Source organism: Belonocnema kinseyi, chromosome 1 (assembly GCF_010883055.1).
Source record: "Belonocnema kinseyi isolate 2016_QV_RU_SX_M_011 chromosome 1, B_treatae_v1, whole genome shotgun sequence".
Classification (NCBI taxonomy): Eukaryota; Metazoa; Arthropoda; class Insecta; order Hymenoptera; family Cynipidae; genus Belonocnema; species Belonocnema kinseyi.
The window spans coordinates 95,967,609-95,991,408 of NC_046657.1; the positions used below are offsets into that span (position 1 = coordinate 95,967,609).

The 23,800-nt window shown below is 33.5% G+C and overlaps 1 protein-coding gene across 1 annotated transcript in view; it reads right to left on the reverse strand.

Annotated features, from left to right (window-relative positions):
- Positions 1-11,848: 11,848 nt before the first annotated feature.
- LOC117174670 (cytochrome b5-related protein) overlaps positions 11,849-23,800 on the reverse strand; it is a 31,114-nt gene continuing 19,162 nt past the window's right edge. Inside the window, exons 4-5 of the mRNA XM_033363966.1 lie at positions 12,178-12,469; positions 11,849-12,088 (exon numbers count right to left, since the gene is read on the reverse strand). Coding sequence (XP_033219857.1) covers positions 11,869-12,088; positions 12,178-12,469 — 512 coding nt within the window. The 3' untranslated portion in view covers positions 11,849-11,868. The remainder of the gene's footprint in view (positions 12,089-12,177; positions 12,470-23,800) is intronic.

A 23,800-nucleotide genomic window follows, 5' to 3' on the forward strand; every position in this document is an offset into this window, starting at 1 on the left:
ACTCGGGATACTTATAAGATACTACCATGATTTTTTCAGATTTTTTGGTCCAAAAATAAATTAGGCCAAAAACCGGCCTTACCGACCCTCCCCCTTTCAATGATTTCGATTTCCCGCCCACTGTTTTAAAACAAAAATTCCAATGTAGTGCTTTTCGTTCATAAAATGTTCGTGGTGTAGCAATAATTTATGTTTCACATGCTTCTATGAGAATTACCACCCCAAATAATGTTCGCCAAATGTAAAACGAATTGATAGATGATTCAACTTTTACCTTGTCGCAAATGTGACAGTAAACCATTTTTAATAGAAATTCGTTTCACTCAATGTTCTGCTATATTTCTATGCCTTCCCTGAAAATAAATCTGTAAAATGTGAATAAAATTCTTATCTTTATTATTTCTACCCTAAGAATCTACTGTCACTGGCGTTCAAAAATAATAAGGAGCAAATAAAAATAATTAAAAAATAAAATGAAAGTAAATAAAAATAAAAAATTAGAAAAAAACGAAGCCAAAAAGAATAATACGCAGAAGTTTGAGCGTTCCAGTCGGAACCCTTGTTCACTACACCGCGTAGTTGGGATTGGCACAATCGGATTTCACGAGAGCCGATAAACACTCGCAGAGCAAGTGCACCTCAATTTTCTAAGTTTTATATCTCGAAAACAAGGCCCCATTTGAATAAACGCTGAAAGTATTTTTTTCGTGAAGTGTCAAAGAACACTCACACGTATTCCCAGCAAAATTCGTGTAGGACATTACGCGGTTTCCCCTTGTTATACCAATTGGTTATATTGTAAAATAGGGGCACCCCCACGAAGTTGGCGCCCCGAAGTTCACATTTTTAACATTTTGTTTTTACATACGTTTGTACATCGTTTTTACTGTTTGTGCATCCACTGTTTTCGTTTGTACCCTCCTGGTTACGAAATTAGGGGCGAATTTGATTTCGGGGGACTAACTTCACGCATCCCAACCAAATTTAAATTTCTCAAATTTTCTTTTGCAAACGTTTGTACGTCGTATTTACTGTTTTTACGTTTAATATTTTCGTTTGTACCCTATTGGTTGCCCGGCTAGGGGAAAATCAAAATTTGGTGCCATCCAACAGAAATTTAAATTTCTTAAATTTTCTTTTTACATACGTTTTTACGTCGCTTTTACTGTTACTATATTTATTATTTTTATTTGTACCATCTTGGTTGCCCGGCTAGGGGGAAATAAAAATTTCATGCCATCCCCCCGAAATTTGAATTTTTCTTTATCCTAACGTTTGATGCCGTACGTATGGATGTCACGAAATTTGGATTTTCTCTAGCCGCGCAACCAAGAGGGTACAAAACAAAATATTAAATATGCAAACAGTACAAACGTATGTAAAAAGAAAATTGGAGAAATTTGAATTTCGGGTGGATGGCACTAAACTTTGATTTTCTCCTAGCCGGGCCACCAAGAGGATACAAACAAAAATATGAAAGGTACAAACAGTAAAAACGACGTACAAACGTATACAAAATTACAATTTGATGAATTTTAATTTTGGTAGGATGGCACGAATTTTGGATTTTCCCTGAGCCGGGCAACCAAAAGGGTACAAACGAAAATATTAAATGTACAAACGGTACAAATGACGTACACACTGTACAAATTACGTACAAACCAATTATGTAACTACAACCGTGTTGGCCCCACCGCAGAAATTGTTAGGAGGCCCCTCTTATAAAATTAAAAAGCAAACAAAAATAAAATATCTCACATAGTTCTTTTATAATATATTACAAATTATCTTTTATTTTAGACAATTTATATAATAAATTATACATATTTCTGACTTAAAAATTAGTATTGCACCATTAAAAAAATTTTCTGCATGTTGCTATATTGCAATTCGTCTCGCTTTCATTTTGACAAACTTATGAATACCAATTTCGATATCCACTTATTTTGCATAATCAAGAGCGATTGTCAGTAGAGATAGATTTAAGAATCGACATTGATGCATTCTATTCCCTAAATAGGATTTCATAATTTTTAATTTGCAGAACGTCCTTTCGCAAGTTGCTATGCTGTAGCATGCGCAGTTGACTAAATTCTTAAGGGATCCCAAGTGTTGGTCCAATTTTGGTAGTTGAAGGTCGGCTAAAGTTATTGGGACAATATTGTCATTTTAATCGGCCCAGTGTTGAGCCAGTGCTGGCAACCTATATTGGCTTTTTATATTTTCCGATACTCCACTGATGCTTGGCCCAGTATCGGCACTTTATCGCGCCAAGTCTCACTTTTAGTACGGGGAACCATGTTTTACAAGGATCAGCCAAAGTATGACCCAGTGATGGTACATTACTGGGCCAAATGTCACTTTTACCCCTGCAAACCATGTTTGATTTAAATCGGCCTAATGTTGAGCCAGTACTGGCAGCCTATATTGGCTATTTATATTTTCCAATGTTCCACCGATTCTGGGACCAGAATCGGCACTTCGTTTCGCCAAGTCTCACTTTCAGTACCTTGGCTGCCAAGTGCCGGCCATAGTTATCAGTCCGTCATTGGCGCGATAATGGCAGCCGAGCTTCGGCAATATTTTTGCCGACTATCGGCCAATGCTGGGCCGCATGTGACTTCGCACTTGGGTAGGCTACAACGGAAAAAACGAAATATTACGCGAAGAAAAATTTGAATCGATTTAAATTATTTATTTAAAAATTATTGCATTAATATTCCTGTTAACAGTTCGTGTATTTTACATTTACACAACATCGCATAATAATAAATAATTAGAAAGAGAGAGCTTAAAATTAGGTTCTTTAACTTTTCTGACCTGTAGTGTATGAGGATGGCTTTTTCACAGAGCTTCAACTTGTCGGTTTAGCGGAGAGCGTTAGAAATTTTATTTGTAATATAATGTTCAAATTGTAATATATGTATTCAATCTAAACAGGATCATTAATATTCCTATTCAAAGTACTTGTAATCAATTAATATTTATTTTTTAAATATCTTTTTTGTCATATTCTTACACCTTAGATCGACTATATGTTGACCTAGATGTTGGGCCGACAATGGCAGCCAAGCCCTGGCTGCCAAGTCAATGCCATAGTTATCAATCCGGCAATGGCGCGACGATGGCGGCCATGTTTGGTCGAATATTGGTACCCAGTGTTGAGCCGAAAATGGCAGCCAAACCTTGGCTGCAAAGTGAAGGCAATAGTTATCATTCCGTCATTGGCGCGATAATGGCAGCCGAGCTTCAGCAATATTTTTGCCGACTATGGGCCAATGTTGTGCCGTATGTGACTTCGCACTTGGGATTACTTCTGAAAAATCGATTTCCATGAATCTGTATTTAATGAGTAAAGCGTAGAAAACATCTTTTACTGGTGACGTCTCAATGAACCCAAGTGCGAAGTCACATACGGCCCAACATTGGCCCATAGTGGGAAAAAATATTGCCGAAGCTCGGCTGCCATTATCGCGCCAATGACGGAATGATAACTATGGTCTTGACTTGGCGACCAGGGCTTGGCTACCATTGTCGGCCCAACACTGGCTACGGTCTAAGGATATGACAAAAAACATATTTAAAAAATAAATATTAATTGATTGCGAGTACTTTGAATATAAATATTAATGGTCCTGATTAGATTGAATACATATATTTCATTTTGAACATTATATTACAAAAAAAATTTTTAACGCTACGGGGAATCGAACCTACATCTATATACCTGAATCTATTTCCTAGCAGTCGGACGTGCTATTATGTGACGAAATGTTAAAAGGACTACCAATACAATAATTTTTTAATAAATAATTTAAATCGATTACAATTTTTCTTCGCGTAATGTTTCATTTTTTTCTGTTGTAGCCTGCTTTACAACTTTTTGCAATGACATGAAATGTAATTTTTCATAAACATTACAAAGTTTTAATCACAGAACTTAACAAATTTCATCGTGAACTTTGACAAATTTTCAATACATTTTTTTTATCATTCGTGTAAGATTTATTTATTAGGTGCTAAAACTGAGACTGGGCGAAATAAAGTGCCGATTCTGGGTCGAGCATCGGTAGAGAATCGTCAAATATAAATAGCCAATATAGGCTGCCAGTACTGGCTCAGCATTGGGCCGATTTAAATAAAACATGGTTTGCCGTGGTAACAGTGATACTTGGCCCAGTAATGTGCCGTCATTGGACCAGACTTTGGCTGTTCCTCGTGAAACATGGTTCCCCGTACTAAAAGTGAGACTTGGCGCAATAAAGTGCTGATACTGGGCCAAGCATCGGCAGAGGATCAGCAGATATAAAAAGCTAATAAAGCCTGTCAGTACTGGCTCAAAATTGGGCCGATTTAAATAAAACATGGTTTGCCGTGATAAAAGTGACACTTGGCCCAGTAATATGCCGTCACTGGGCCAGACTTTGGCTGATACTCGTGAAACATGTTTCCCCATACTAAAAGTGATACTTGGCGCAATAACGTGCCGATACTGGGACAAACATCAGTGAAGGATCGGCAAATATAAATAGCCAATATAGGCTGTCAGCCCTGGCTCAAAACTGGGCCGATTAAAATGCCCATATTGGCCCAATATCTTTAGCCGAACTTTGGCTGCCAAAATTGTATCAACACTGGGCCGTGTATTCAGCTCCGGCAATTAGCACTTGGGAACCTATTACTATTTAAAAATGGGATAATGTTCATGGCTAGCAAGGGGAATTCTTTTGTGAAATGTCTAATTAGACCTTAGACACCTTAAAACGCTTCCTCAGGCTTGAAAATTAGCCAATGTATTACTCTACCAAGCTTTTCTCCTACAGTTCTGAATTGTTTGATTTTATATTTCAACCACAGAATATAAATGCCGAAGTACAGGACTGAACAGAGAACTTTTTCGAAAAATTGCCTGGTTCTTGTTTTATTACAATTAATTGAAAATGTAATATATGTTATTTTTTCGGCGATACTTAACACGTCGTAAAAACCCAGGATCGAGCTCAGGATTTGATTGAGTACATGTCATGGCCTCACTCAACCTTCCAATTGTTAGAGATAAGAAACGGTTGAGAGGAACAAAAAATCATTAAAATATTGAGAAATTTAACTTCAATATTCTGCATTAGATGCATTAAATAACGACGAGACGGTGAAAAAAAGAAAGAAGAAAATCGGTTAATTTGTTCAATTTCTGTTGAGAGTTTTCGTAACTTATCCTCTCTTCTCAGATTCTACGACAAAAATATGGATATTCTTGAATCGGAATAATGTGGAATTGCAAGTTATTTCATTTTCAAGATTACACTTGAAGGGATGCAATTCGCAGCCTTTTCTTTAGAACTTAATTTTCCATAATTTTCAATGGAAAACACTCACATTTATCTTTTGATTTACAATTTAACATATGTAACTGAAATTGCAATTATTCCACTTTTTGTGAAAATTGTATATTATTTAGAGAAGCTTAATCTTCGTGGTTGAAAACTTATTTTTGTAATGGAAAAATCATTTATTAAACCTATTGATTGATAATTTATCTTTTGTAGTTAAAAATTAATGTATTTTATTGAATATGAATCTTTTTGTTAATTTATTTATTTTTAAGGTTGAAAATTATCTATGTGGTTTAAAATTCATTGTTTCGTTGGTAAATCATCAGTTTCATTTAATTTTCATATCTTTTTCAGTTGAAAATACAAGTATATCGTTGAAAAAGCATGTGTTTTGTCGAAAATTTATCTTTTTTGGTAGTAAATGGATCTTCTTGGTTATCAAATTATTTATGGTTGAATATATTAATCTTTTTATTTGAAAATTCAACTATTTGGTTGAATGTTGAACTCTTGTTAAAATAAATTCGGTCTTGTGAAGATTCGTCTTTTTGTCCTAAAAATATATAAAACAGGCAGAAAATAAAAATGTTGGGTAGCAAGTAAACTTTGTTGTTGAAAATTCATACGTTTGGTTCATAATTCAACTATTTTGGTAGAAAATTCAACTATTTAGTTACAAATAAACCTGTTCATTGGAAAATTTAACTAATTGGTAGAAAATTAACTTTTTTATTAAAATGATATAATTTTCTGGTTGAAAATTCAACCCGTTTGAGGATAATTCGCCTTTTTCTTAATAGTTTTCACAATCAGTATATATTTATTAAATGAAAAATGAAGAGGAAATGTTAATCGGTTCGTTACAAGTGACGCACTTAACTTGGTCAGAGTTTGCAGTGTACTAACTCTCACTCATTATACATTGGACCGAGAGGACCTGACAGGACCTTTTCTGGAAAGGAAAAGCGAGGGTGGGAGCAATTTTAGGTAAAGATCGCACAGATATTGTCCGGTGGATACACGAAGGTCAAAAACAGTTTCGTACGATCTACAGAAAATTCCATTCATAAAACTAAGATGTGTGTCGCAGAAATACTTAACAAATATTCAACTATTTGATTGAATATCAGACTGTTTTGTTGAAAATTCATGTTTTGAGTTTGACCCCTTCAGTTGATATTAATTAATCTTTTCGGTTACAAGTGTCACTATTTTGTTTGACATGAAATAGTGCATCAATCCTGAGCAAAAGCACATTTATTGTGAAGCAAGCATCTGTATTTGAAACAAAGATTCAAGAAAAAAAGAGAGGTAAATTGTGAATTTCGAGTTTTCGGTTGAAAATGATGGAAAAGAAATTTCTGAAGAAAAGGCTGCGAACTGCATACCCTTCAAGTGTAATCTTAAAAATGAAATAACTTGCAATTCCACATTTTTCTGATTCAAGAATACGTAGCTTCTTTCTTCCATATTTTTTGCCGTAGAATCAGAGAAGAGAGGATAAGTTACCAAAACTCTCAACAGAAATTGAACGGATTAACCGAGGCATGGCAGGCACTCAACCAAATCCTGAGCTCGATCCTGGGTTTTACGACGTTTTAAGTATCGTCGAAAAAATAACACTCTAGTTTCATTTGGAAATTATCTGCCCTAAATTTCTTTCACCATGGGTACACGCATGGTAGCCGTTTGCTATACTTTCCAGGCGCACAAAATGCATTAAATGTTCAACTAATTGCAATAAAACAAGAACCAGGCCATTTTTCGAAAAAATCTCTCTGTTCAGATCTGTATTTAGCCATTTATATTCTATGGTCATATTTTTCGTCATATTTGTTTATGTATACAAAAGTTGAAAGTCTATTTTAAGAATCAGACTTAAAAACTCTCTCGTAAATCTTATAAGCTTTTTTCAGATTTTGTTTGACCAAATCCGTCGATATTTGTAGGCTGTACGTTATTTTGAACCAAAAAAGTCATTTTTTCCCACTGTGTGACGATCAGGCGAAGTAAGTTACTTGAACTGGATAAGAATACGCCGACAAAAGGGCCAAATATCGCTTGAAATCGGAACAACTGAGAATATAATATTTTATTTTATAACATTTCGTTTTTAAATCTGCACCTTACAATTCTTGAATCCACCATCTCATTATATGTCTAAAATTAAAAATTAAGAAACTCCCCGCATCGCGGGCACATTATTATAGCGCGCGACTCGCTTCGCTCGCTAGTTTGAGCGCGCCTAGGGCGCGCGACTGTTCATTCTCGCGCTTCCCGCTCGATAATATATTTATCTCGCACTCCGCGCTCGGTTTTTGCATTACCCTCCACATTTGTGCACAGACCACAATGCGAAATTTTCTACATTGTATGTTAAAATCTATTATATCAAATTCCTATTACAATTTCTATTTGTGTGTACCTTTGTTTGGCACTGCTTATTCAGATATTGCAAAATAATGTTCACATTTTATTTTTCCTAATCTTAATATGACCCTGTTGTGGTTGTTTAATCCTTTTCACTTTTTTAAATATATATATATATATATATATTAAATTATATCAAATGCTGCAATTCAAGCCCCTCAAAAACTACAATCATAAAAAAATGTGGGCTTATCGAAAAATTCGGCTAAAATAGTCTTAAAATATATTTGGTATCCAGTGAAAATTTTTGTATTTATGAAAAAAATAATTTTTTCTATTTTTTGAAGATTTTCAAATTTTTGAAAAGTATATAATTTTTCTAATTTTCATCAAAATAAAAAATATTATTTGTATAATTTTCAAGTCTCTCACCCATCTATAAGAAACTTCGACAATAATTTAGAAAATTTCAACAAAGATTTCAAAAATTTGAAAATGCACTCAATTTTTAAATTTTTATTCGAAATATCTCATTAACGAACTTAGCTTTTATTTTGGGGACCTTCAGAAGTGTATCAAATTCGGACTCGATTGGAAAAATTCTTCAAAAGTTAGCGTGGCTACAACATTCAGGTAACCAACCATACATACAGACATACAGACAGACGTGCAGACAGACACCGACCCAATTTTACGATTTTCGGATTCTGTGCGCGCCGAAACGTAAAGATCCGTTAAAAATCAGAGATCGAAAATTTGGACGATGACATCACACTAACGTTTTTAATTTGGATCCAAATTAAAAATGTCATTTGGATAACTTGCAAGTATTTTTGTCAAGTATCGGAGACATTTACAACATTTTCTGAAACTTGAAAAAAAATTGTCTAAAATGTTGAAAAGGCTCTAATTTTTTTAATTTTGTGCTAATCGAAAAATTCGGCTAGAATAGTTTGAAATGTATTTGGTATCTACTAAAAATTTTGAATAAAATTTTTGGATTTATGAAAAAAATCATTTTTTCTATTTTTTGAAAATTTTCAAATTTTCGAAAAATATATAACTTTTTCATTTATCATGAAAATTAAACATTTTATTTGGATAATTTGCAAGTCTTTGACCCATTTATGAGAAACTTTGAAAAAAAATTTTATAAGTTAAAAAACATTGAAAATTTTGAAAATGCTATAATTTTTTTAATTTTCGGCTAATCGAAAAATTCGGGTAAAATAGTTTTGAAATATATTTGGTATCTGGTGAAAACTTTTAATGAAAATTTTGGATCTATAAAAAAAAATAATTTTTTCTATTTTTCGAAAATTTTCAAATTTTTAAAAGTATATAACTTGTCTAATTTTCATCGAAATAAAAAAATTTTATTTTGATAATTTGCAATATTTTACCCATCTATAAAAAACGTTGACAAAAATTTATAAAATTTCAAAAAAAATATTAAAAAATTTTTTTAATTCTCTCAATTTTTTAATTTTGGTTCGAAATATCTGATTAACGAACTTAGCCTTTATTTTGGGAACCTTCAGAAGTGTATCAAATGCGGACTCGATTGGACAAATCCTTCAAAAGTTAGCGTGGCAACAACACTCAGGTAACCATACATACAGACATACAGACATACAGACAGACACCGATGAATTTTTATGGTTTTCGGATTCTGTGAGTGCCGAAACGTAAAGATCTGTTAAAAACCAGAGATTGAAAATTTGGACGATTACATTACATTCTCAGGAATGAGAATGTAAAAATATTTGTCACGAAAGTTCAATCGGTTCGACAGCGCAATTGGCTAAGGCTATTTGGCACATACGGGTTAGGTAGTTTAGGTAGGGTTAGAATCTCCGTAGAGAAACTGAATATTTTTAAGGTAGCTTTTTTAATTTTCCATGAACCTTTCTATATTAATCAGTGAAAAAATGAAACCATTTTGCTTGAAAAATAAAGCCATGCTTCTCAAATTATTATTATTTCTTGAAGTAATTAAACTGTAAAATTAGAAAGTTTGAAACATAGTAACCTTCTTTATATAGGGGGGGGGGGGGTATTCAGATCGTCAAGGTCTGGCACGGGGGGTGGGTCAATCTTGACTCTTTTTAGCTTCATGAGATTTCTAGCGGACTGAGTGAACAGAAAGGATACCTTATACAGAGTATACGCATAGTATCCACATAGTATCCCTTACGTATCATGCAACAAAAACTAGAAAAAAACAGCAAGATCAACTTTTAAATTGGAGAAATTTGGATTCTACGTTAACATTCTCGTTAGAAGGCCACGGAGTAATCGTAATAATTTTTTTATAACGGTAAAAATTTTAAAAATATATATAAGACGTATAACGACTGTTGACTGCTACACTTCAAACGCTTCATCTGTAAGTAGCGGTCAACAGGCGTTATAGGTGTTATATTTTTGTTAAAATTTTTACCGTTGGAAAAAAAACGATTGCGATTTCTCCATGAACTTCTAATGGGAATTTTAACGTAGAATCTGAATTTCACCAATGTGAAATTTGATATTGCTGTTTTTTTTTTAGTTTTTGTTGCATGATACGGAAGGGATACTATGTGGATACTATGTGGATACTATGAGGATACTTTGTAGAGTATCCTTTCCGTTCACTCGGTCGGCTAGGGTCTCTACCCCACCCTACCAGTATCGTCTACCCTGAAAAAAAGTAAAACAAGCCTGACCGAAACTAGAATAGTCCAGGCGCCCTGGTTTTTTTGGGGAGTTAAATTCGACCTAAAGTTTAACTATCGATTATGGTAGTGCTAGTATGTAGAACAAAAGCCTATAATATGTTAGCTCTGTGTTTGTAAACAATGGTTAAATATAGAAAAAAAAGGTTTTGTGCGTATTGCAACTAATCTATATCTCCTTTAGAAAAAAAGTGTAACTGAAAATTGTAAGTCTGACAAATATCTAGAAAATAGACTGTCGTAAATTAAGATTGGTTCACTTGTTTAATTTAAAAAACAATTCATTAGTAAATGCCTATTTTTAATATGCAATAGTTATTGCAATAATTGATGAATAAGTTTTAAACTTGCAGAAAATATGTCTTTTATCAGTCACATAAAATATAGAATGAGACATGTACAAATTGTTTTTAAATTTCGAAGGTAATGCATTATTATTTTTTTGCTGATTATGGTGACTGATTATGAGAGACGGATCGACTCGGTGTGTGTTGGCAAAGTGGGAGAAGCCGCGGTCGCGTACGTATGTTTATTAGATAGGATTTGAAGAATTTTTTACATTTTTTCCTGATGTATTTTTTCAGATGTGAATATTTAAAAAACGTCCAGTACGTACTATAGTTAATCCAATGAACAATATAATAACGGCAAAATTAGGAAAGATAAATAACATAGTTTTAAACATAAGATATTAAATAGCATTTTTTCGACAAGCATCGAACAGATTTGTAACTAGCACGGAAAGCTATTCTAAATTTTAAAAAAATCTTGATTCATCGATTTTTTTGCTGTGTCTGCAATTTGAACACTTGAATTAAATTCCCGCGCAAGCTCCTGTCATGCCACAGCGGCTTCCTCTACTCCGCCTCCACTGACTGTGTCGATCCTTTTCTGTCAACTTTTCCGTGAATTAGACACGATTATAAATAATAAATTTAGAATGAATGTCTTCCTGAATTTTATAACAATTAGTAGAACTCATTTTCTATATATGTTAGAAAATTGAGGTTTATAAAATGAAAATTGACGTAGTTATTTCATTTGTTATAAGAAGAAACCTTACCTTCTTTTATGCGCCACTTTCATGGAACTTAATGATTAAAAATCGTTTAGCCGCTAAGTCTACTTGATAGGAAAACTCCTGTAGAGTAGAATAACCTACTTTTTGTAGAGATGCTGTCGACCAAATCTGTAGAAACTCCGTTTAAAAATATCCTATTTTAATAATAAATGACCTGTTATGAAAAATAATTATTATTTGGGGCTGAGGTTTGGCAGACTTCGCAAGTAAAAAAATGAACAAATCTTAATCTACGACACGCCATTTTGTAGATATTTGTAAGACCTACAAATTTCAATAATATTTTTTTAAATTACATATAGGTTGGTTGCTCTATATGCTAGCACTAAAAGAATCGATAGTCAAACTTTAGGTTGCATTTATCTCCTTACCTGCAAATGTCACCATCATGAAATATATCAGGATGATGATGACCAGCATTAAATCCAACAAAATGGAAAACAACACTGCTCAAGAGGATAATACTCATCCAAGTTTTGATAGCTGTTGCTAAAGTAGGTGCGACAAGGTACATCAAGATAGGAGGAATGAAGGGGACGAAGTCCCTGAATTCAACCTTCTTCCAAACACAGAAAGCAAGATAGTATCTATGAACAAAAAAAAAGAAGATTTATTTCGATGATTTATAAACTGTGATAATTTAAAGAATGTTCAATTATTGAATGATATGTGATACCTCTTGAAGCCTTGAGCCAAACTTGCTAGAGTGTAGACCAAAGGAGTAATGAGACCGCTTATGTATCCCCTAAATCGGGATTTGTTCTTGGTTGGCAGCCATTGAAAAAGCGGCTCCAAAGCATAAATCTCATGGTCCCAAATCGTGTTTGTGTACATGTGATGGCTCATTACATGCGTTATTCGCCATTCTCTCGTAGACAGGAAGGATAAATCCATATAGTACATTCGAAAATTGTCCCTTGCATGAAGATAGTTGTGTCCTGCAGTTGATGTCCATGCTAGAAATACGCCTAGAAATTTTTTATTCATTAATACGATTGCTGTGATTGAGGTGTAATAGGGATGAATGCTAGACGAATTTTATCAAGTAGTTTGGAAATTGTAGTAGGTTCTTGGTACTGGAAAACCCCCTGATGACAAATATGTTTTGTACTTCCCTGCTTCAAATGCCGGATGGAACCCGGTTAGAAATCGGGTAAAAGTGGGTTCTAAAATGCCATAACAAGTCTCCAGCCGGATTTTGTCCCCTAACTTTGTCACTAACCTACTCGATTACATTAACCAATGTAATTTGCTGTCGCAACCGACTTATACTGTTGCGGTAGCTAGCCTACTCGGATACCGTGACCAATCTACTTGGTTTTTGCAACCGATTGTCTCTGCTGCGTTTAACTAACCTACTCGGTTACAGGGACCAATGCACTTTGTTGTCGCAACCGACTCATTCTGTTGCGGTAGCTAACCTACTCGATTACCGTGAACACTCTGATTCCAGTTGTTTTCATCCACTTTTCTTCAACAGTACTCCATGGATCACTGGAATTCTTTTGCCATAGCAGTCTCTCATCAGCTAACTCATCCTCCTCGATTTGCAGACACTCTGGCAATCGCAGATTCAACGTAGAGGTAGACGCTTAAATGGGTACCGGAGATGGTGAGCTGGATTTGCTGCACTTGGCTATTACACCTGTCTCACAGTATTTTATTTTTAAGTTGCGGACTTGGTCAGGCAACTGCCCAGCTAATCTGATCACGATACCCTGGTCAGAATTGACGAACTTATTGGAAAAATAAACGGTTGTCCATTCCTGAAGAAACAGGCGAACAATTTCTTGTGTAAACTTTCCATACATGTTGGCAGTTATATGCTTGTCTGGCATTTTTGCAAAATATGTGTGCAAATGATGCGCACCAGACGAAACCGTCCCACGTTCTTCAGTGGTAAACTTTTGTCCAAGTTGACCAGACCTTTCCCTTTTTGACAGCTTTCGAGAAGCTGATGCAAGTCCTAAGTACTTGCACTTGTCGGCGCCAGACTTGAATGTGGTTCAGCAGATAAAATAGTTGTTGCTGTCGAAGTCGATAGTTGCGGATCTGCTGAGACTAGAAGCTCATTCTCGATTTTCGCTCCAGTGCTCCCAGCGGCAAAAATTTCATTGAGCGAGAAAGAAACATCGGAGGGTTGAGGCTCATATTCCTTCACTTTTTTTGGAGCTCAAATGAATCTTACCGATCATTATCAAAAAAGAATTAACTGCGCTGTCGTCGGTCGCTTCCACTTTTATTACTGCGACGCCTGCGAAATTTTTCTAAAATTATATCTACTTGGTTAAAAACTCTCAACTCAACTTGGTTGATTTTCACTAAGTTCAAAAGCACTTGGTGAAAACTTCTCAACTTCAATTTGTTAGAATCCGCTATTTAGAACGTTGAAAAATTAACCTGGTAAATTTGAATGATGACAAGCAGACAATATTACTTGAGAATAAATGAAAAGTATATTGGTTGTTTAAAAGTCAATAGTTTGCTTGTGAAAATATAACTACTAGGTGCAGATTGGTTAAAATTTCTTACAGAGCAGTCGTTTGATTTTAACAGAAAAAGTCGTTTTATTTTTACAAAGAACTCCTTCTGCAAATTTTGCAGAGTTAAACTCGGTTCCGTCAACCCTTTAATGTGTTATTTTTTACTATTTGACCTAAATCATTTAAGCTCGGTTGTGCAAGCAACAAGAACATGATTAATTACAAACAATACTCTGTTCTTGATAAATAATTTGTTTTTAACCAAGATATTTATCCAAATCGGTTAACGGTTCATTCTCTCAGTGTGGTTCTTCACCGGCTCAGACCGGTCTCTAACCGTGTTTTGTCCCCGGGTTGTAACCGGTAACTAACCTATTTTTACCCAGTTTCACTAACTTCTGTCTTTAACAATATTTGATTTCTGTTTCCAATCTTCAGATAGTACCCGGTTAGAACAGTTTAGAGCACAGTGTGTCAAGTGCCTTTTAGAATCCGTTTAGCGAACAGTTAGAAACTAACTTCGGTCTTCGATAATATTTGATTTCTGGTTTTGATTGCCGGATAGAACCCGGTTAAGACCGGCTACAGCATACACGAGTGTCAAGTGCCTTTAAGAAGCTGGTTAGGGACCAGTTAGAAACTAATTTCGGACTTCGACAATATTTGATTTCTGTTTTCGATCATCGGATAGAACCTGTTTAGAACCAGTTACAGGATACATGAGTGTCAAGTACCTTTTACGAACCTATTAGAGACCAGTTAAAGTCTAGTTTCGGTACTTGACAATATCCAATTTCTGTTCCCAATTTCTGGATAGAACCCAGTTAGAAAATGTTATAGAACAGACGAGTGTCAAGTGCCTTTTAGAAGCTGGTTAGGACCATTTAGAAGATTGTGACAACTTCTTTTCTGAAACCATTTCCATATAAGGACCACTTAGGATCCGGTTTCATTCCAGATATTAAAATCTACTACTGAGAAATAATGGGCGTGGTAAAATACCGGTACCAGTACTAGGCCGTCTCAAATCGGTGTAGCTACACTGTTAAAAATGTTTACGATTTTCCAATACATCGCGATACAAAATGTAATGTGAAATTACAATTTTGGTATTGTAGCGTGAAATTACGATACACGTATTGTGAATTGAAAGCTCAGCGTATCCGCCGCTGCGGATACGCTGAGCAATAATTTAATCAAAAGTGAGGCAACAGTTAAGCTTATATTAAAGCATTATGTTACACAGAAAAACCTTTTGCTACAATATTTTATAAAAATCAAACTAGATTTTACTATTTTTACTTTGCAATGGAGGCACAGAGCGGAACTTTTGTAATATTTACTACACGCAGAAGAAGGAAATGTAATATTTACTTATCAAGAATTGTAAAGGGTTTTTTGTAACCGCAACAATATAAACTACTCTTAATAAGAGGGTGAGAATGTCAAAATCACTTAGCATTTCGTAAATGTCAGAATGAAATTACGGTTAATTTAACGGTTATCCTTCAGTAAAATAAACCTCTATTCCTTCGTATTACATACTCAACGACATGTAAAATCCACTGAACCGAGATTACAATAGTAGTGCAGTGGACATTACTGAAAGATCGGTACATGCTACCGATCCGATCGGTTTACTTAACTCGCAATAACCTATCCGTGCGGAGCACCGGGTGCATTCACGACGCAATCGGCAATGAATGGATTGCATCACCTAAAAAACATTCCTTTTTGACATTCCTGTGATAGTCGCCACATTACTCCATATTCCCACTTTGCAAGGAAGGAGTTTTATCAAAATAATACAATTTCGGATAGCACAACTTATTCACAGATCGCGTACACTTGAGAGTCTATTGGATCAAGACGTGTTTTTATTCCCTGACTGTTTCAGCTGACGTATAGATATGCTGTGAATGCTAGAACTTTTGTTGTGTGTCGCGATGGCATGGTTGCGTATTCAGAAGTCGTTCCCGAGATCACCACGCTCAGTTACAAATGCATTTCAAAATTATTTTACAAATCGCAACTGTATACTAGTGGAGTGGTTAAGACTGTTGACTTGCGTGATTAGGTTTATGCGTTCGAATCCCCCCGAATATATCCGAAAATATTTATAAGAAATAGCCGTGCGTTTATTTATTATTTTTTAGCAATACTTTTTCCGCCGACAACATAATTCAGATCTCTTTATATTATTCGTGAAAGTGACATGATAATTCGTAATTGCAGCATCCAGAAACTGTACAGAATAGCGACTGGATCGGTAAAATCTACCGATCCGCAGGTCAGCACCACTTAAGAATCGGTACTAGCAACCATCATTGATAGTCATACTTATTTGCCTATAATTGTAACGTTTACTGAACTGTCATGTTGTCCATATACGTACTAGGAAGATCGGTAGATTTAACTTGGTTTTCAGTAAAATGTAAGGTTTTTTTTCTGCGTGTACTTCGAGTAGCAACTAGTAACTGCATGCCGAACTATAAAATTCATTGGAATAAAATTTTTAAATGTTACATTTATTTCAAAAAAGATTTACAGTATTTACTTAGCTCTGTAGGAAACCAGCAAGCAATGTATTATTATAGCTACTTAATAACTTCAGTAGAAGAAAATTCTATATTTCTTGCATTAATATCTACAGAAGATTGCAATATTCGCAAAGCACTATAGTAAGGTCAAGAAAGATCGGCGCACTGAATTAGTAAGCGACTTAGTAAAAATTGGTGCTGTCAGATTAGCGGATGAAAAAAAATAAACCCAACATGCGCCGTGTCGCGTTCAAGGTTATGACACACGTATCCTTTACACGAGTATACGACGTAAACTCAGAATTATTTATTATGGGATGTCGAACTCTTTCGCACTATTATATTTCTTTAAGGGCATGCTCTTCGGTGACCACGTGACCAAACTAGTCCCCGGTTATGAACATTTTTTTTGGTGTTCACTGCGCCCACACGAATTAAGATATCGTGTTTAAACTTTGACACATAAAATAAAAAGCACTAAAGAACGTTTGTATACTCAAAATCATTTCATTCTCCACACAAAAATTTTATGAATAAACTTAGTCACGTGGTCTCGACTTTATCGACGGTCAAAGTTTCTTTTTTTCTCCGCTAGGAATCGCTAAAAATGTTCGAAAAATAATTATAGGTTACGTGTATGTAGATACTTATTTGTTGATTTTCAACGAATGTGAGAATTTTATTGCATACATCAATTTTTTTAAAGGTTTAGACGATTTAGTCCAAAACTAGTGTCAGTGCTCAATATACACGAACCAAAAAATCCGAAATGCATCAAACCAAAAATTATCTGGATAGTGCTATAACTCGAATGGTAATATCCTTTTTCATCGATTTATAAATAAACTTTCTTTAAAACTATAAACACATTGATGTATACAAACGTTCTTTAGTGCTTTTTATTTAATCTGTCAAATTTTAAACACGATCTCTCAATCCGCGTGGACACAGTAAACACCAAAAAAAAATGCTCATATCCGGGGACTAGTTCGGTCACGTGGTCACGAAGAGTATGTCCTTAAATTGCAATTGCCCAGCTGGTGGGAATCGAACACTATATCTTAACGTAATCAAATATCCTGATATCGAGGATTAAACATAATTTTTTGCTCACTGTGGAAATTATTGTTTTTCAATTGTAAGTTTTCGGATTATCCTAATTTACTGTAATAATGATCTTTGCATCAAACCAAATTGAGTGATTGATAAATTTAAGGAATGTCAAAAGAGCGTTGGTCGACTGAGATCGTTCACGCTCGGCTGCACTCGGTCCAACGCTAGGCTCGCTTACTAAGTCACTTACTGATATTCGAGAGCGATCTTCCGAATTTGTCTTACTCCATAATACAAAAAATAGAAAGTGTCATAGTATAATTCATATTCCTACAAAAAATACTAAGACTTCGTATTATCAATAGGAAAATTCCATATAAAAATAGCATAGCTTACGATTATTGTATTAAAATATACGAATGATCGCTTTAGTCCTTCGATTGTAACCTCATTTAGTCATTTTTGCAGTACAAAGTTTCTCAGTGTAGATCTAAGGTTTTTCGCTCAATATAGACTTCCTTCAGAAATAGAATACAAAATTGAAATTTCGGGAAATATGTTTTTCATCTGAAAGTAAAAAAAGGAAGTTGGTATTTTCGTAGTAACTTTTAGAATTTTTTTATTTTTATACTGCGAAATGATATAATCTGCATCAGAAACTTAAAGTTTGAAAATAATCAATATTTTTCATAAAAAAAGGCTGTCACAATCTCCAGCATAACGTACAAAAACACATGTAATCTTTTCGTAAGTTATGTGTATTCGTGTAGGTTATCTTACTGATTTTTACAGCATTCTCATACAAATTATCGATTGTCTTCAAACTTTGAGTTTCTGCTGCAGATTATATTATTTCGAGGTATAAAAATAAAAATCAAGACATTCTAAAAGTTACCACGAAAATACCAACTTCTGTTTTTACTTTCAGATGAAAAACATATTTCCCTAAACTTCAATCTTTCATTATACACACATACACGCCACACGCGCGCGCGCATATATGAGTGTGTGTATAAACTCAGAAGACGCGTGCAAACATGGACATAGGAAACACGGGACTAGGCACGCCATTGTGGGGTTGATGCAATGAGGGAGGAGGTCCACCATCTTTTGATGTCCCGCGACAAACATGGCAGCGCCCACATGTTTATATTTTCATGCAGAGTTTGTAGGCAAAAATGCTCGTGCGCATAATCAAGTGGCACATCGTAAGTTGGCGGCTCTCTCCACTCCATAATTCTCAAATCTGCATTCATTTCAAATATCGTTTTGCTGCCCCATGCGTTTGCGCCCGGGGCGGCGGCCCCCTTCGCCTCCCCCTAGCTACGCCACTGCGTATAACGCGTATAACCAAATTCTGAAAAAATGTTATGTTCCCCAGGTTTCACCGCGCATTTCAAATAAATAATTAGTTACGAATTAAAAGAAAAATGCAACACAACATTAAAATTATTCATAATTACATTCGGGACGTGCATTAAGTACTTTCTTAAAAATTGGAGTTGGTTTTCACTAATGTAACGGTACGTGAGTGATATTTGACGTTTGGCAAGTGTCAAAATCGTTTTGTACTTCGATCTTAATTAATTAAATAAAATGAATATCTGCAGGTTGTACGTAATTGATTGGTGATAAAATCTGTTGTTTTACTTATTGAATAAAATATGGGAATCAAACGCTTTTGAGTAACTGCAACGAAAATTGTAATCTGTATGATTATAAAAATTGCAACGATGAATCTGAGATTCAAATGATGAGAGGTAAGAAGCGGCAAATTATTCTTATAAGCTGGGTGTTCAGCGACCTTGAAAATTTCGTCTCCGCTACTATAGAATGTTAAATTATACATTTTTTGTGACATTTGACTTAGAAATTATAAAAATTATGAGCTGAAATCTTCAATATTAACTCAGCTTCAGAATAGACCTTTTTATTCTAGACGCGAGAGTGCGCACGTGCCAGGATTCTACGTCATTTCCGTATTTTTCGAACAGTTTTGTGTCGCAATGTATGGGAAATGTTGTAAATAAAAATAACAAGGAAAATACATGTGTAAAATAAAATAAAAATTAATAAAAGTAAAATAAAAGTAAAATAAAAAATAAATCAGAGTTTAAAGACAACAAATTTTTAAGTATATTCAGAAAAAACTGCGAAAAAATTGCGGAAAGTATGGCGAGCAAACCCATTATTTACATTTGTTGACATCTGTCGTCTTCAAAAAAATGTTCAAAAATCCGGAAAAAATCACGAAAGATGATGTTCCTGGATCGAAATTAGTGCACAAATCGGTGGAAGAGCGCAGTGCTATAGGAAACGATCTTTAAAAGGAAAAAAAAGTGATTCAGTAGAAAGGTTAGTTGAATTTGTGTTCGGCGGGTATTGATATTTTCTTTCTTTGCTAACATTTGCTTACATATTAAATGAAGCATTGTTATCGAGGTTTCGAACCTCCTAAATTTTTTGATAAAAATAAAATCTATTTAATACTTTCACTTGAGAACGCAAAACTATTATATTTATGTATTTATAACCAGTTAATATGAAAGAAGGAAAATTTGTTAGTGCATTCCTTATACCAGGAAATCACTAACAAATGGCTTTTTATTGCCTAACCTTGAAAAAGTATGAATATTAAATATTTACTGAAACAAAGTTCTGAACTGCAAATCTTGTATAAAAAAAATATTTATACCTGCCATACAAAACATCAACTAACCTTTCCACTAAATCACGTTTTTTTTAATGGTGGTGTTCTACATTTAGGACATCGTTTCAGCTGCTCAATACTATGCTCTTCTACTGATTTGTTCCCAATTTTGCATCTGAAACATCATCTTCCGTGAATTTCGCCGAATTTTTAAGCATTTTTTAGAAGATGATAGGTGCCAACAGATGCAAATAATGGCCTTGGTCGCCGCAATCTTTGCACTTTTTTCACCGTTCTTTTTTTTAAATAGGCTTAAAAATGTTCTACCTTAAAAATCTTTGTTATTTACGAATTAATTTTTTGTTGTTGTTTTTATTAACAATATTTTCCATAAATTTCGACACAAAACTGTTCGAAAAATACGGAAATGACGTAAAAGTTCGGCACGTGTGCACTGCCGACGTCTAGAATAAAAAGGTCTATTAGAATGAGCCATGGCCACATAACGGAATTTTCAAGAGTTTCACCGCTCGGTTTTTGAGTATACACCATATTACAAAACATTAATAAAGATTTCAAAATGTTTCAAAGATCTTAAAATATTTAAAAGGATTTTGAACATTTTATAAAGGCGTGTTTATCAGATTTTAAATATTTCATAACAATTTCACAAAGATTTTTAAACTTTTAAAAAATATAAAGGGTTTTAAAAATTTTGAAAAGGTTACAGTTCACCAGATTTCCAAGATTTTGAAACATTTGGAAGATTTGAAAAGGTTTCAAAACATTTTATCCGCTAGATCTATGGATACTTTAGGTAAAAAGTTGAAAAATTTTCAACTTTATATTTCAGAAAAAGGACATAGAGACACTCCTGCAATATTTCTACCATATTTCCTGGAATATTGTGGATATTGCAGGAAATATGGTAGAAATATTGAGGGAGTATGCGGTGTTGCTAGGGTAATTATAGATTTCAAATTATTCAATGAATTCAACAAATAAAAAAGATTTCGCAAACAAAGATTTAAGAAAAATTTTCCAAAGAAACCACGTCCCGAGAATTTTTGTGAACACATTCTAATATTGTGTTACACAAATGCAAGAGGGGTTGCATTGTATGCTACAGTTTATATAATTATATTCCCTATGACTACATAGTAAACGTCCTATATAAAATGTCTGTTGTGATTTCAATTAAAATGTAATGGAAGTTTATTACCAAAACGTAATGTAATTTCACAATACATGTAATATAATGTTACAACACATGTATTGTCATTTTACAACTTGTAGTCTTGCGCGTGCCACGGCGCACGCCTATTTATCTTTTTATGAAAAAGAATAAATGAAAAGCCTATCTTTTCTATGTTATACATGTCTAATAAATTTTACAAAATATTAGTATAAAATAATACAAGGCATCAAGGGATGTGTTGTGTATCTGAAACTGTAATTAATCTTTTATAATAGGATTTCAACGAATTCTTTATTTTTAGGTAGAAAATGAACTATTTCATTCCAAATGAGCTTTTTTTTTATTAAAGATTAATTTACATCTAATATTGATGAATAACATTTACTACGATTTTTTAGCTCACGTTGATGATAATCATATTCTTTACATAATGAACTTTGCATTTTTACACCACAATTTTGATAAATCAATTTAGTAAAATTTTTGAACGCGCATTGTAAATAATCAACAATGACTTTATATGTTGAAAAACACATGTAATAAGCTTGTTGCCACTTGGTAAACCTTTCCATGAAAATCTTGGTTAAGTCTCCCTAACATTAGTTCATGCGTTCAATGTCATAAAATTTTTAGTATTAACTGTTTCATTATTCCGATTTGTACCAAATTATTACACTACTTCCCCTGGACTTATCACATTAAAGTTTATGAAAAACATAAATATTTTGTTTAAAATTAAAATAATAATTATTATATTTCAAATTACATTGAAATTAATGAAATATTGTATTCAAAATAACACTTTCAACAAATAACTATTTGAAAAATTATCATGTGGGGTGAAGGTGGTGTAAAAAATTTGGTTGATGGTGGTAGATGGAGGGTCAAGGTGTTATAACTGTTTTACAGAAAAATAGTCTTTTGACTTAAAAGTTTAAGAAGTGGGACAAATTTTTTTATTTCCTAACTGGCAATTCTTTATTTGTTTAAAATTCGTTTCATTGAGTATTCTTTTTTTTAATGCAACTCTTTTTGGTTAAAAATTAATCTTTTTTGTTTGAAAATTTATATTTGTAAGTTGGAAATTTAACTATTTGGTTAAAGGTTAAACTATTCGGTGTCAAATGCAAATCTTTCATTAAAAAGCCAAATTTTTAACAAAACCGTTTACACTGAAAATGAAAAAGTTTAATTTTCAGTTTTAAAAAATTAACGAATTTGCAATCAAATAGTTACTTTTTCATCCAAAAATATAAAATTTCAACAAAATGGTTAAACTTTTAAGTAGGTAGATAAATTTTCAACCAAAAACTAAAAAATATGATTATTCTAAAACAACAACAGCTGAATTGAATAAAAAAATTCATTTCAAGAAAATTAAAAAATTTTTAACCAGAGATAAATTTTTAAATAAAATTATGAATCTTCTACAAAAAAAATTAATTTGTAAAAGGTCGTTCAACCTTAAAACAATTAGAGAAATGTTCAACAAAAAAGATTAATTCTGAACCAAAGAAAGACAGAATTTTCAACTAAAATGATGAATCTTCAACCCAAAAAAGATCCATTTTTATTCATTTAGTTTAACATTTAACTAAGTAGTCGAATGCAAACAAAAAATACAAATTTTAAAGAAAATAATTGACTCCTCAACAAAGGAGCTTTAACAAAAGATAATTCACAACTACCAAATTACAGCTGTAGATGTATATATGCATATATTATCGAGCGCAAAGCTCTAGAAAGAACAAAGAAAAATATCTACAAAGTTGTTGAGTTTTCCACCCAAAAAGGCAAGTTTTAAAAAGCAGTTGAATTTTCAACTTAAAGGGATACATTTTCATTATGTTCATGTTCAGTAAGAAAATCAAGTTTTTACCCAAAGAGATGAGTTTTAAACCAAGAAACAATTTTAGTCAAGACATAAAAAATGCATCTAAATTGTTGAACATTTTCAACAATAATTTTTTAAAAACTGTTCCCTCATAGTTTAAAAATCAAGCAATTGGTTTAAAATTCGTCTTTTTTGTAAAACATTAATCTTATTGGTTCAAAATGAATCTTTTGAACATATAATTTTTTATGGCGAAAAAATAGTTTTCTTAAAATTTAATCTAAAAACAACAAAAATAGGAGGGTCAATAAGGCCGGTTTTTGGGCCATCTACAGATTGGCCTCAAATATGCTTTAGTTTATTCATCTAACTAGGTCTCATAACCCCTTAAAAGGATTTTTCCTGAGAGTGATCTGATTTCAAGATATAGTCATTTTATATTCGTATTTTACATGGGTTTTCGCACTTTCATTCAAATCATGCTAAGTTTCACATTGTTAGTATTGCTCACGCAAGATCATACTTGGCCAAAAAATGCGCA